Source organism: Lontra canadensis, unplaced genomic scaffold (assembly GCF_010015895.1).
Source record: "Lontra canadensis isolate GAN:19392208 unplaced genomic scaffold, GSC_riverotter_1.0 scaffold82, whole genome shotgun sequence".
In the NCBI taxonomy this organism is placed as follows: domain Eukaryota; kingdom Metazoa; phylum Chordata; class Mammalia; order Carnivora; family Mustelidae; genus Lontra; species Lontra canadensis.
Genome location: NW_022631076.1, coordinates 8,659,371 through 8,672,790, shown reverse-complemented (window position 1 = coordinate 8,672,790; position 13,420 = coordinate 8,659,371). Strand labels below are relative to the sequence as shown.

At 38.9% G+C, this 13,420-nt stretch overlaps 1 protein-coding gene across 2 annotated transcripts in view; it reads right to left on the bottom strand.

The window, feature by feature from the left end:
• The window catches only part of DYM (dymeclin), a 338,342-nt gene that overhangs the window by 179,833 nt on the left and 145,089 nt on the right, over nucleotides 1–13,420 (bottom strand). For both annotated transcript variants that reach the window (XM_032882545.1, XM_032882546.1), the window contains exons 12-13: nucleotides 7,318–7,431; nucleotides 5,925–6,019 (exon numbers count right to left, since the gene is read on the bottom strand). In XM_032882545.1, the coding sequence (XP_032738436.1) occupies nucleotides 5,925–6,019; nucleotides 7,318–7,431 (209 nt within the window). The remainder of the gene's footprint in view (nucleotides 1–5,924; nucleotides 6,020–7,317; nucleotides 7,432–13,420) is intronic.

The following is a 13,420-nucleotide window of genomic DNA, read 5'->3' as shown; positions in this document are numbered from 1 at the left end:
TAACCACTCAGAGTTAAATAGTCAGCCTGGTTTTTGCAGTCTTCAGAAGAATGCTGCGTGACTACAATGTCTATTGTTACATATGCAGAGAAGAACAAGGACGCTCACATAAACTGACAGCTTGGGGTTGGTTAGACAGACAGAAGAAGGAGAATTTGCAAGAGTCTATGTTCATTACTGGTGGCTGTAAATGGTAAGAAAAAGTAAAAGCATAAATCAAGGATTGAAGAATTTTTAAATTCTCAAATTACATGATTAGAATTTACTCCCCTCCACCGCCAAAAACTCCCTCTGTACTACTATTAAAAGTCGTAATTAGAAATCTAACTATGCGTTATATTATTTTATTGTCAAGAGGTTTGAAAGACCAGAACATTTTCGAGGCTCTGTACAGTCACCAACTTCCCTAGCTCCAAGCAGCAGGAGGTAGGTACAAAATGCAGCCCAAGACCAATCGACTTAATAAAGTCTCAGAGTGATGGCTGCCAGAACTAAGTCTAAAATCTCAGATACCAGCCCACCCTCTAAGAATCAGTCATTAAGTACTTATTAAAAGTGTACAGTGTGCTTAATTGAGAGTTGATCTCCATAAAGGAATACAAAGAAGTATAGCACAAATCTTTGCTTTCCAGTAATTGCTACTCTGCTTAGGCAACAAGATTCGCAACTTCAGGCTAGGCCTGTGTGTCACAAGTACCTACACTGGTCAGGTCAAGACGTTCAAGTTCTCTCTCTCCAACACCCACCTCGGGAAGGAGCCGCATTTTCCAACAGATAACTTTCTCCTTTCCTGGCCCCTTGTCCCTACTCTTTGCCCAGAAACCGACTGTGACCCAGAACTTCTATGAAGCGATAAATAGGGCTGGTTGGGTCGTTCCTCTTTGTAATCTGAATAGGGAAACAGGAGCCATGGGAGGGAGTGGGCAGGCAGGGCAGGGTGTGTCATGGTAGGAGGTTGGCCAATACAGGTTTAAGATAAAACGTAACAGGGGCAAGAAGCTGGTGGAAAACACTCTACAGAAGGAAGAGGTGATACCAGGAACTGCCTCAACTTTTTTTCCAGGTCCAGACTACATTTTATTCTGACACAGAAGTGTGGCTGTGAAAGGACAGGGAACTGCCATGACTGGGTGAGGTCAGAGCAGCAGACACCTGCCAATACGCTACAAGGAGTAATGGAAGACTGCGTGCGAAAGGAAGGACCCCAATGATTTACTATAAGGCAGGCTTCCTCAGCCTCGGCACTACTACATTCTTTGGTGTCCTGTGTATTATAGGATATCCCTTGCCTCTACCTGCTAGATGTCAGTAGCCATCTCCTCCCTAGTTGCAGCAACCCCCCCAAAAAACACCAATCAAACCAACCAAAAAACCCCACAAAACAATGAAAAAACAAAACCTTATTCCACACATTGCCAATGTCCCCTAGGGACAAAACCCCCCACGGCTTAGAGCTACTGCTCTAAAGAGGTTGAATTGTAACCTCTGGCAAAGGGAAGCCATGGACTGATTTTAAGCATAGGGAGTCATTTTGTCAGATGCGCTTTTCAAATGGAAGTGGCAGCGCAGAGGCCGACCGTGGCAGGACGGGTAAGGAGGCAAAGGACCAGGCAGGCTAGTGACACAGCACAGCTGAGGATGGTGGACATGCAGACCAAGGCAGGCATGGTGGAGAAGGACACGGGGCACAGATGAATGCGAGTTTCAACGGCACGGTCAGATGGAACTTCTCCAGGACACAAGTGGATAGAGCATTTAAAGGAAAGGGAGAAATGAAGGAGAATTGCTTGTAGGGTTCTAGTGTGGTTATTTAGGTGGCTGGGATGAGGGCTATCACACTAGTACCTAGGACGGGGAATTTAAAAGGAAGAGCAGGTTTGAAAATGAGTTGTTTTCAACTTAATAACAGTTTGAGTTAAGTGTGGGATATCCGGGTAGTGCTGTTAGTAGAGTTCATGTTCACTCAGTCGACACTTACATAGACTACATGGTACATGCCGGGGCCTCTACAAATATTAACTTCACTTAACCCCCACCACATCCACTGAGAGAACAACTACTGTCACCCCGTCTTACCACATGGAAGCTGCTGCACTAAGAAGTTAAGTAACTTCTCCAAGGTTCCACAGCTGGTAAGTTTTGGAGCCGGGATCCCTAACTCAGAGTCTGAGCTCAGCCACCAAACTGTGATGCCTGCCTCAGGAAAAAGGACTGTGAATGTAGATCTGGATGGTTTTCTGTACATAAGGCCTGGTAGGTGAAGTCACAGGCATGCATGTGAACTCCTAGGGAAAATGAGTAAAGAGAGAAGAAAAAAACCAACGCAGCATGAAATACTGAAGGAAAGTTATGCTTTAAGTCAAAGGCGAATGCGAAGCCAGAGGAAGGAACCAGTCAGGGAGATGGCAGGGTCAGTAGACAAAGTCTTAAGAGCAGGAAATAAGTAATGACGTCTTTGTAATCCCTGATAAACCCTTGCATATAATCTACTCTTTATAAATGTTTTTAATTAAGTATAATCCCAAATAATGATATCAAATACTCATATTTACAGAACAGTCAAAAGACTTTGGAGTTGAACAAAACTCAAATCATACATGCTTGAGATTTTTCTAAAATACCAAAAGTTTATAGAAGATACACTGTCAGTGAATATAAAACAATAGCACAGAAACCATATGAAATCATTCCTTACATTTATGTCCAGCTAAAGCAGCTCTGAGAAGCTTTATTCACACCCTACTTCCCAGCAATGTAACATGTTACTCTATTTTGCATTTTGTTGAAGATCACAGGAAATATTGGCTCTTCTAGGTTTTGCAACTGACAAATACAGAACTGTGTGGTCTCTTCCTAAAGCAGCATTTAGAAAATGTGTATATGAAACTGATTACTTCTCACTTGAAGGAGTTACTGGAGCATCTGGTGAATCCTGAGCTGTACTGCTATAATGAGTCTGTGTATCTAAACAGCGCTCATTAGGCATTCCTCATCATACTTTACAATCCTATACGCTAAACACAAACATTTAGTAGGAAATGAGTTTCCTCAAGATGAAAAAAAAGTTGGCCCCCATTTCCAATTCAAAGCAAGTACTTCCCACAGGGATAAATCTTGATTTCCAGGTCCAAACTCAGAGTGTTTTCCAACCTTTACCATGTATAGAAATCATCTGGGGATCCTGCTACAATGAAGGCTCTGATTCAGCAGGTCTAAAGCTGGGCTGACACTTGCATTTCTAACAGGGCTCTCTCCCCTCCTGGATGAAGATGTCCATCTACACGGGCTACTCACGTGTGACCCCTCGAGCCAGGAGCACCGGCAGCACTTGGAAATTTGTCGAACTTCCAGCCCTCCATGGGACAAACACTGACATACTGACATCAGCGGCTGAAACTGATGACGCCAGAAACTTACATTCAATTATTTCTTTTAAAATCCATTTATTTACAACTCATTCCTTCACAGTTTTCTTTTTTGTTACTGAAGATCGGACCTTCTTTTCTCTCCATTCCTTCCATTATCCTAAACTGTATATCTAATAGTTAAGCACCTTCCACAAGGCAGCCCCAGCTGGTTCTTCCAGGCTTTTCTCTTCTAATCCCTACACAGGTCCACAACATGCCAGCTGAATGGAACTGGTTATTTTCTAAACAGAATGTCCGTTATCACACTCCCTCCTGTCCTGTGTTGTTGTGGTTGGTGCTTTTCCCCATCAGGCCAATCTCGAGAGTCATCTCTCTCTACTCACTTTGCCAGATTTCTCAGGGAGATGTGATCTCACCATTCTCTGAGCCAACTACTCACCCTCATCTGAGCAGTTTTCCTCTCATCCTAATACTTACTGCATTCTGCTGTACACGTGTATATACTTGTCTGATCTCGGCTACTGAAGTAGGAGCTACCTGGGGGCAGGAATTTTTAAAACTAATTTGGATATACTTTGCAAGGTGTAACACAGTTCCTCACTAATACAATGTTAAATAAAACCCCATTAACATCAAGTAAAGCAGTATTCCTTATTGATGATAAACTTGATCTAAATATTCCTAGGTCACAAATCCAAATTCTGTTTGCTTATTTCTCCAAGTACAACTGGTTTTCTGCTTTACTCATCACAGACAGAAAATTGGGCACGGTATTTTATTCGCTTCTCAACTCTTAATACCTAGAAAACTTTTATTTAATCTTGCTTGACACATGTTATCAGAACATAAATTGTAAACCAGTTAATTTGCCAATTTCATACTGAACAGGCCAAATGTTGGTGTATCCGCTGAGGAAAATGAATCCTGTACTGAAACCTTCCCCAAACCATTATGGAGCTCCACATACACACAAAAAAGAAGACCCGCAAAACAGCACAGTATCACTGAATCTCTCTCGTTAAATCTCTGAACTACAGCATAGTAACAAAAATTAATATTTAGAAACTAAAGACTCTTCAGAAGACCTGGAAGAATCTGAGGCATGAGGAGATGCTATTTGTGCTTTAAGTCCTCACGTTAGTGTTAGTACGAAGTTAGTCAATAGACAATCACAAAAGTACAAACCCAAAAAGTAATCCAATATAGTATTAAGACCAACCTAAATTAAACAGTGAGTCACTGGAAATATCCTCTGCTAAATTCTGAGGATAAATATAGAGACCAAGAACATAAGTTAATGCAGAGCAACTGCTAAAGAAGAGGTCAGGTCAATAAGCATCTCTCACCAATGGATGCCAGGTGAGATCAGAGTTTAAAAGTGATGTGGACTTGCGATCACCGCCAATGACTGCAACACAAGACCTCATCATCAGAACCGCACTGTGCCAAAAGCAAGACCCAGAGAAACAATCTGACTTCACTGACTTATGAAACAAATGTTCTATTTGAGAGCCACTACAACAATCTACCTTAAAGACCAAAAAGTATCCACACATGTTTGAAAAAAAAAAAAAAAAGAAAAGAAACCCTACAAATTATATTTACTCATCATCTGTTAATTAGGTTTTCCTACCTTAAGGAGCATATTTTTGGCCAAGGGTGGAGAAGGGACAGGAAGGAGCTTCTGGTGATGTTGTGAGAGGCAGAACAGTGATTACCCCTGAAATATCCACCTCCCAACCCCTCAAACCTGTGGATGAGTTGCCTTATGTGGCAAAAGGGACTCTGTGGTTGTGATTCAGCCACGGACCATGAGATGGGTAGATGAGCCTGGGTTACCTGGAGAGAGCCAAGGCAATCACAAGGATCCTCAAAGTAGAAGAGGGAACCAGACGAGGAGATCAGAGTGACGAGATGTGAGGAGGAGTCAACAGCTTACTGCTGCTGGCTCTGACGGTGGAGGAAGGGGCCAGGAGGCAAGGGAGACTGCAGCTTCTAGCGGCAAGAAAAGGCAAGGAAAAGGTTCTTCTCTACAACCTCCAGAAAGGAGTCCAGCCCTATAGCATGTGGACTGCAGCCTGTGTTGAACTTTTAATCTACAGACTGCATAATAAATTTGGGTTGTTTTAAGACACTAATTTGTAGTAATTTGTTACAACAGTAATAGGAAAGTGATCCAACAGTAAACTGCTATTAAGAGAATTCTCTAAAACAAACACAGCTACCCTGTGTAATGTGATGCTCTGCAAATATGTGAAGATTTAGTTTGCATTCCTAAGAAATATACCCGCTCCTCTGTAAAATGCTAACACACAAAGCCTAAAATTAGATTTTATGAAAAGACAGAGAAGTAAATCCAATTAACTTTGATCAAGAAAGTGGGCTACAAAATAAAGCAGAACGAGGTATGTTCAACTAAACAAGAAGGTGATAAATATTAAGCAGGAAAATTTGATACTCCTTGTGCATAACATTAAAAAGGGAGCAACACAGTACCCATTCCACTGAGTCAGCCAAAAGGCAAAGTGCGGTATTTCTCTTCAAGCTCCTATTTACCTAATGATCCTCTGGGCAGCATACTGATGGAGAGAACGGAACTGTGCCGACATGTTCGCTAAAGCGGCCAGACAGTTGGTGTGAAGGTACTTGTCCTGTAAGGAAACAGAAGGGTGAAAACAGACATCGAGTCTTCGCTACATCTGAAGCAAGATTAACTGGAAGCAAACGTAAACTCGATTGTCACTGATTTTTACAGCATTCAGGCCCACAATCCCTTTCCTCTCATTATAAAATCCTAAAAACTCTATTTTATTCACTACACATCTGGAAGCTACATCTGGTGCAAGAGATTATGATGCTATTTGTCGTCACCTTTATCCCTGTCCTGGTGCATATCAGAACTATTTCACTGCAGAAACATTAATGCTTAACTACAGAGAGCTGCTGCAGAACCTCACAGTTACACAGACTGTAGCATATACACCATAATCATCTTTTTTTGTTTTGAAGATTTTATTTATTTGACAGAGACACAGCAAGAGAGGGAACACAAGCAGGGGGAGTCGGAGAGGGTGTAGCAGGCCTCCCGCCAAGCAGGGAGCCCGACACGGGGCTCAAACCCAGGGCCCTGGGATCACGACCAAAGCCAAAGGCAGACACTTAACGACTGAGCCGCCCAGGAACCCCCACAATCATCTTCCTGGAGTCAAAACATTCTCCATTTTTAAACATGTCTGACTCCTAGAGTTTCAGATAAAAGACTGTGGACATGTATTCACGTTAGCCTCATTACAGTAAACTTGACCATTTCTCTGAGCTACAAATTCTGTGCATTGCTTCTCTATTGAGCAGAACTGAAATTTGCTCCCAGATGCTGCAAATACAATCCAGCTAAAATTTTCCTTTCACTCTTTAAAGTATTCATTCTACTTTTCCTTTCCATTTAAATTCATATTTCTTGTGCTTGTATCTTCATACACTTTGTTGTTGCTGCTTTTAAAGAGCAAATCAGTTTTAGTGGTCTAGCAAAGACAGACATCTTTTATCTAAATATGCCCCACTGCCCATTTTATGTAAAATACCTCTAATCCACACAACCTATTAAATATTAAGAAACAAGCACTATATAAGGTAGAAGGAAACATCAAAGCAAAAAATGATGATCTTCTTATAATGTGTCATTAACACTTATTAATATTTTAGTATTATTTTATGTTAAAGTATATATTACATTATAAAACATGAATTACTTTTAATTAATAAAAAAAGAAACAGACACTATACACATTACTTTAGGACCATGTATTTCAGTGACTATACGTACATCTGTTATTTTTTTTTACCATATTTCCTGAAAATGTTAGTATTCTAAATATTGAGATTGCTTTAAACTACAGGCCCAACTGTACTATACATACAAAGATAAAAATAATTGCTATGGAATACTTACTCTTGTCCTCGTCATGTTGTACTGAATGGTTCTTATTACAACCAGTATCAGAAGACTCCCCAGTGAAATTTCAGTTAAAACCCGTTCTGAATACCAACTAATATTTTTTAATATCTGTAATGGGGAAGAAAAGTTTAAGTAAATATGACTGCTTCAGGGAATAAAGGATTATCCATGTCTACAACTCAGATAAGCCATGGCTTTGCTCTGAAGGTGAGTTAAACAATATAAAAGTGAATTGTGAGACTTTCAGTTCAAGATAGCAAAACAGTGCTGAGGTGTTCACTTCTCTTTCCTTCTTCCTTCTTAAATAGAAAAGAAAAGAGACCTGGAAAACAGGAGGATATCATTAGTACACAAAAAGGAAATATATTTGAAAGATGGGCAGCACAAAGACAAGACAGAAAAATTGGAAAAAGTGGAAATAGGAAAACTGAGGAGTCTCTTGAAAAGTAGAATTCTCTCAACAACCACAGAAAACCTTCATACTTGTGTTCAGGAAAAGCCAAGAACACAAATAAGCCAAGATCCAGAAGATCCATGCCATGTTCTGCTCTGGCTGCTGAGAGCTCGTAGCTCTGGTGCTCACCTCCAGGCACCATAAGCAAGAACTGTTTTCTAGCTTAGGCTGGTGCAGCTCCACAGTGGATATGAAGGATGGACATCAGAGAGAGACAAAAACTGGACATTGCAGATCTGTGATTTGAAAGACTAATTCAAAAGTTCTCTCAGACAACAGCAATAAATAGGCAAAAAGATAAAGTATGAGAGAAAAGCAGAGACCTAATGTCTACTTAGTAAAAGTTCCAGAAAGTACAGACTAGAAGGAAAACAGAAAAATTAGTAATAGGATAAAGTTTTGCTGAGGAGAGGAAAAACTTCCAACATTATGAGGAGAAATAATGAGAAAAAGTAAAAATAGTTTGGTAAAACTTCTGAATTTATAGTATATAATAAAATCTTATTGGCTCCCAGATAGAAGAAGCAGGTTATCACCAAAAGAGAGACAAGCAAACTAACATTAGATTTCTTGTCCTAAACACTATACATCTGCATAACAAGATAACAATGTCCATACATTTCTGAGGAATGGATTATGATTCTAGAATTCTATACCTAGAGAAACTACCACACAAGTATACAAACAAATAAAGTCTTGGAAGCATGCAAAGAGTCAACATGAACTGCTCATGCAGCATTTCTGGGGAAAAAAAACAAACCACCACACATGTAAGTATTTAGCTGTCCATCCTTCCCACTGTGACAACAACAAAAAATGACAGATCAAGAAATTCAAGAGGAGAATAAGGACTACCAAACAAACCCCAAAAGCAACAACCAACCACAATCATAATCCATGAAGTCAGAGAAATAAAATTAAATCTAAGTTATATGGTTGTACCTCAGTTCTTCTAAAAAATCATTAAAATTGACATTTCTCTGGTAAATCTGCCCCCCCCCAAAAAGTCCAAATAACAGGAGGAATGAGAAAGGGGGTATGGAAACAGACCAGAAGAATAAAAAAAAGTAGAGATACTGCGTTCAACTTCATGTAAGTGCACACGAGTGCCTCCACAAAAGATTTTCACTCAGTTCAACTATCTGGCAAGAGTCCCAAATCACCTAGTACCCGCCATTACAAATAACCAACCCTGACCTGTTCTGCAGTCTCCACTCAGAGGCTGGCACACGGCAAACACCCACTAAATGATAGCTGAGTATTGTTTGTGAGGTAAAAAATGTAAATGTGTACTCATCCCCGTGTCTTCATGACTAAGGATGTAAGTGGAAGAGATAACCTAATGTGTAAAACAAATAACAGTTGAAAAAATTCAAAACAATGAGTTTTGCCAGTTGAACCTTTACAAAGAACAGTGAAGTGCCGAGTCCCTCTGACTTACTCTCTAAGGCACCAGTTCTCAAAACTTGGTCCTGGGACCCTGTAGGGGTCCCACAGACATGTGTGGACAATTCTCAAGGCCAAAATAATTTTCATGATAATACCAAAATATTACTTTCCACTCTCATTCTCTCATGAGCATACAGTTGAATTTTTCAGGTGGTACATAGCATGGCTGATAATGTAACAATTTTAGTACAGAAGCAGACATGAGAATCTATCAGTCTTCTGTTAAGGCAATTTGTTCAAGAGATATGTAAAAACGTAAATGCCATTCTTCTTGCTAAATTTTTGTTTGGCAAAAACAGTTATTTTTCATAAAAATATATTATTGATGTATCTAACATATATTGGGGTTTATTATAATAACTATTATTTCCAAATGACCTGATTAAATATTTTTAAAATATCTCAGTTTTAATTTCTAGTATGGTAAATGTACAGAGCTAAAACCCACAGAAAAAAACTATTTGGTGTCCTCAATTATTTTTAAGTGTAAAGACCAAAAAATTTTAGAACCAATGCTCTTAAGTCTCCAAATAAATACTAACACAGGATACTCATTAGGCAACTTTACTAGTGAGAGAAGTCTCTGTCTTTTTAAAGGCCACACATTTGAACATAGTTCAGTTTCTCCTCTCTCAGCTCCTTTATTTAGAAATAAATTGTCATAACCCATCCTTATTTGAAACAGAGGTCATTAGTTCCTAACATCTGCTTGTGTGTGTCAATTATAAACCTGGATGGAAGAAATGTTTCGAATAAAAGTAGTCTTATTTATTTAACATTCAACAAATATTTAAATAGTATCCACATAGTAAACTTATAATGTCACTATAAAAATTAGAAATCCAATTTAGTCTTTACATAAAACTTTTCCTTCCTGTGAAAAATATATTATTGCTTAGAAATTCTGGTTATGTTTAAGAAAAATTATAAAGAACTAGTTATAAAGCTCACAAAGCTTCCCATGGGACATCAATGCATAATGGGTAACATACAGAAAATTCTTTTTGGTAACTTAGCTGTAGCCATTGACCTATTTAGAACCTATTTAAACTATTTAACTTATAAAAGCAATTCCCCATTTCTTGTATCCAATATTCAGACATACAGTTTAATAGTCATAGACTGGCATCTTGATTATACAATTTCATGGTCAACTAACTCAAATAATATGCAAAAGGAAACCTCTCAAGGATCTGAAAATGTCTTCTTTCTTAAAAAGGATATGAGAATTGCTAGTTGTAGGTCTTTTCCTGAGCTTTCCCCCATATAGATTTGATTTTATTGAATATCTCTTCCAAATGTTTATATGCTAGAGTAACATACTGTGTAATATCAACTGTTTAGAATATCAAGTATGTTTAGAAAGGCAAAGAATAATTAACTTCCATATTCCACAACTGACATTAACTGTTAACATTTCACTTTTTTTAAGATATAAATCCCATTTTATTCCCCCAAAGTAGGGATACACTATCAACCGCAAATCAACCACTACCTTGAACTTAGTATGTACCTTTCCAGTCCCCTTCAAATGCTTTCTATGTACACACACTCCCTCCAAAGCCTAGGAGATTCCTTTGTGTATTTGCTAGTTTATAAAAACAATATCATGGTGTCTTAAGTTGAATAGTGTCCCCCAAAATTCATGTCATCCAAAACCTGTGAATGTGATCTTACTTGAAAACGGGGTCTTCATAAATACATAACCAAGATGAGGTCCTACTGGGTTGGGATGGACCCTAAATCCAGTATGACTGGTGTCCCTAGAAGAAGAGGAGGAGACACACAGAAACAGGCACCCACATGAGAGGAGGACACGACACAACAGACAATAGAAGCTGCAAGCCAAGGACAACAAAGACTGGCCACCAGAGACCAAGAAGAGGCAAGACCTGTCTCCTAGGTCTTTCAGAGATACCATGGTCCTGCTGACACCCTGCTTTTGAACTTCTAATTGCCAGAACTCTGACAATCAATTTCTGTTGTTTTTAGCTACCCCGTTTGCAATAATTAGTTATGGCGGCCCTAGGAAACTAGTACACATAGGTATTTGTTTGCATCTTATTTTTTTTTTTACTCAATATGTTCTCGTAACACCCCCCCCATGTTGATGCATATAAGGAAATTAATATTTACCACATATGCCAAATTCTGGTAGTACTAATCATTTCTTAAAATGAATACAACTATGGTCATTAATAAGCAGCTGTTGCCCCAAGCCACTCTCCCAGGACCACCTGGGGGTTCCACAATTAACGTACAGAAGACAATGATGGGACCATGGTTGATATCCTTCTGACTGGCTGACTCTGGTTCCATACTAGTTAAATGTCTGAATATCACCCTTACTGCATCCCACCTAAGTACTGAATAGTACTATACCAATAGGCCACATGTTCTTGGGTCCACTCTTCTATTAATGGAAATTGGGGTTATTTCCAGTTTTTCCCCTAGTAAAAACAATGTTACAAGGTAGATTCTTACCCTTACTACCCAAAATCTCACTATAGGATACTCAGATACCAGGGACCTCTTACTCTCCATATTTTCATACTCTGAACATTATCAGTTAAGTCAGTCAGGAAACATATAAATTTTAAAAAGAAAAATAATCTGTAAAACACCCATTTTAAGCCACTCATTTTTCAGTACTTAATGACTTCAAAAGCGAATCTCCACGAGTTTGCGAGGAGGCAAAATTGCAAACTCACTGAATAGCTCTTTTTTTTTTTTTTTTAAATAAACGTAGGCTTGGGTCACTATTAACTAAAAAGCATAGAGCAGCAGTGTTCATCACAACAGCATGAATCACAAGCAGGTATTTGGCTTCAAATTTTTCTTTTACATTTTATTTATTTATTTGACAGAGAGAGACAGTGAGAGAGGGAACACAGCAGGGGGAGTGGGAGAGAGAGAAGCAGGTTTCCCACATGCCCTGATCTGGGGCTCGATCCCAGGACCCTGGGATCATGACCTGAGCCGAAGGCAGATGCTGAACAACTGAGCCACCCAGGTGCTCCTAACTTAAATTTTATTAAAATTTAAAATTCAATTCCTCGGTCACACTAGCCACATTAAAAGTACTACCATCTCAGACAGCACAGAAATTTCATAGAAGTTAAATAGCCTGGTATAAAGAACACCACTGTATCCAGCACTGTTTTCTTAAATGCTAATATTTTGCTTCTGACATCCCAAAATCCCTAGCCACTCCTCACTGATCCTGTCTTCTAACCTCTGGCAGTCTGAATTTGATACTTCATTACCATGCAGATTTTTGAGATTTATTATTACCAATACATGCAGCACTATTTGATTCACTCTAGCTGTTCTACAGCATTTCATTTATGTTAGCATTTATTAGCAATTTTTGAACACTACAAACAATACTACAATGCACATTCCTTCAAATGAGCTATTGTGACTCTCTGAAAAAGTTTTTCTTAGGACACAATCAGGAAATGGAATTGCTGGGAGGTTGAGTATCTACTTCTGCAGGTTATTTGAGGAACATAAAAGGCCAGATTCCCTTCAAAAGCTATTCTGCTCATTTATATAGTATAAGAGCATCCTCCTTCTCTACAACCTTACCAGTTCTTTTTTTTTTTTAAACTTTCTTTTTTTTTTTTTCTTTTTTAAAGATTTTTATTTATTTGACAGACAGATCACAAGTAGGCAGAGAGGCAGGCAGAGAGAGAGAGGAGGAAGGAGGCTTCCCACTGAGCAGAAAGCCCGACGCGGGGCTCGATCCCAGGACCCTGGGATCATGACCTGAGCCGAAGGCAGAGGCTTTAACCCACTGAGCCACCCAGGTGCCCCAACCTTACCAATTCTTAACAAAGCTTATAATTTCTGCCAAACTGATGAGTACAAAATATTTGTTGTTTTAATTAGCATGATCCTGACAAATCAGGAGTTTGAATATCCTTTAAAAATGTTTGCTGGTCATTCAGGTTTTATATTCTGTTTTTTTATTACTTTGCCTATTTTTCTATTGAAGACTTTGGTTTTACTGAAGGATCATGCTAATCCATCGTCCTGTCTACGTCCTGTTTTCCCTTTTATTAACCATGAAAGTTTTTCATTGCAATGCAAATTTATTAATATTGTTTATTCATGGTTTATACATTTATGCTATCTTGAGTTCATAAAAACATTATCCTTTAGCTTCTTTTGAAGATTTTAAAGTTCAGC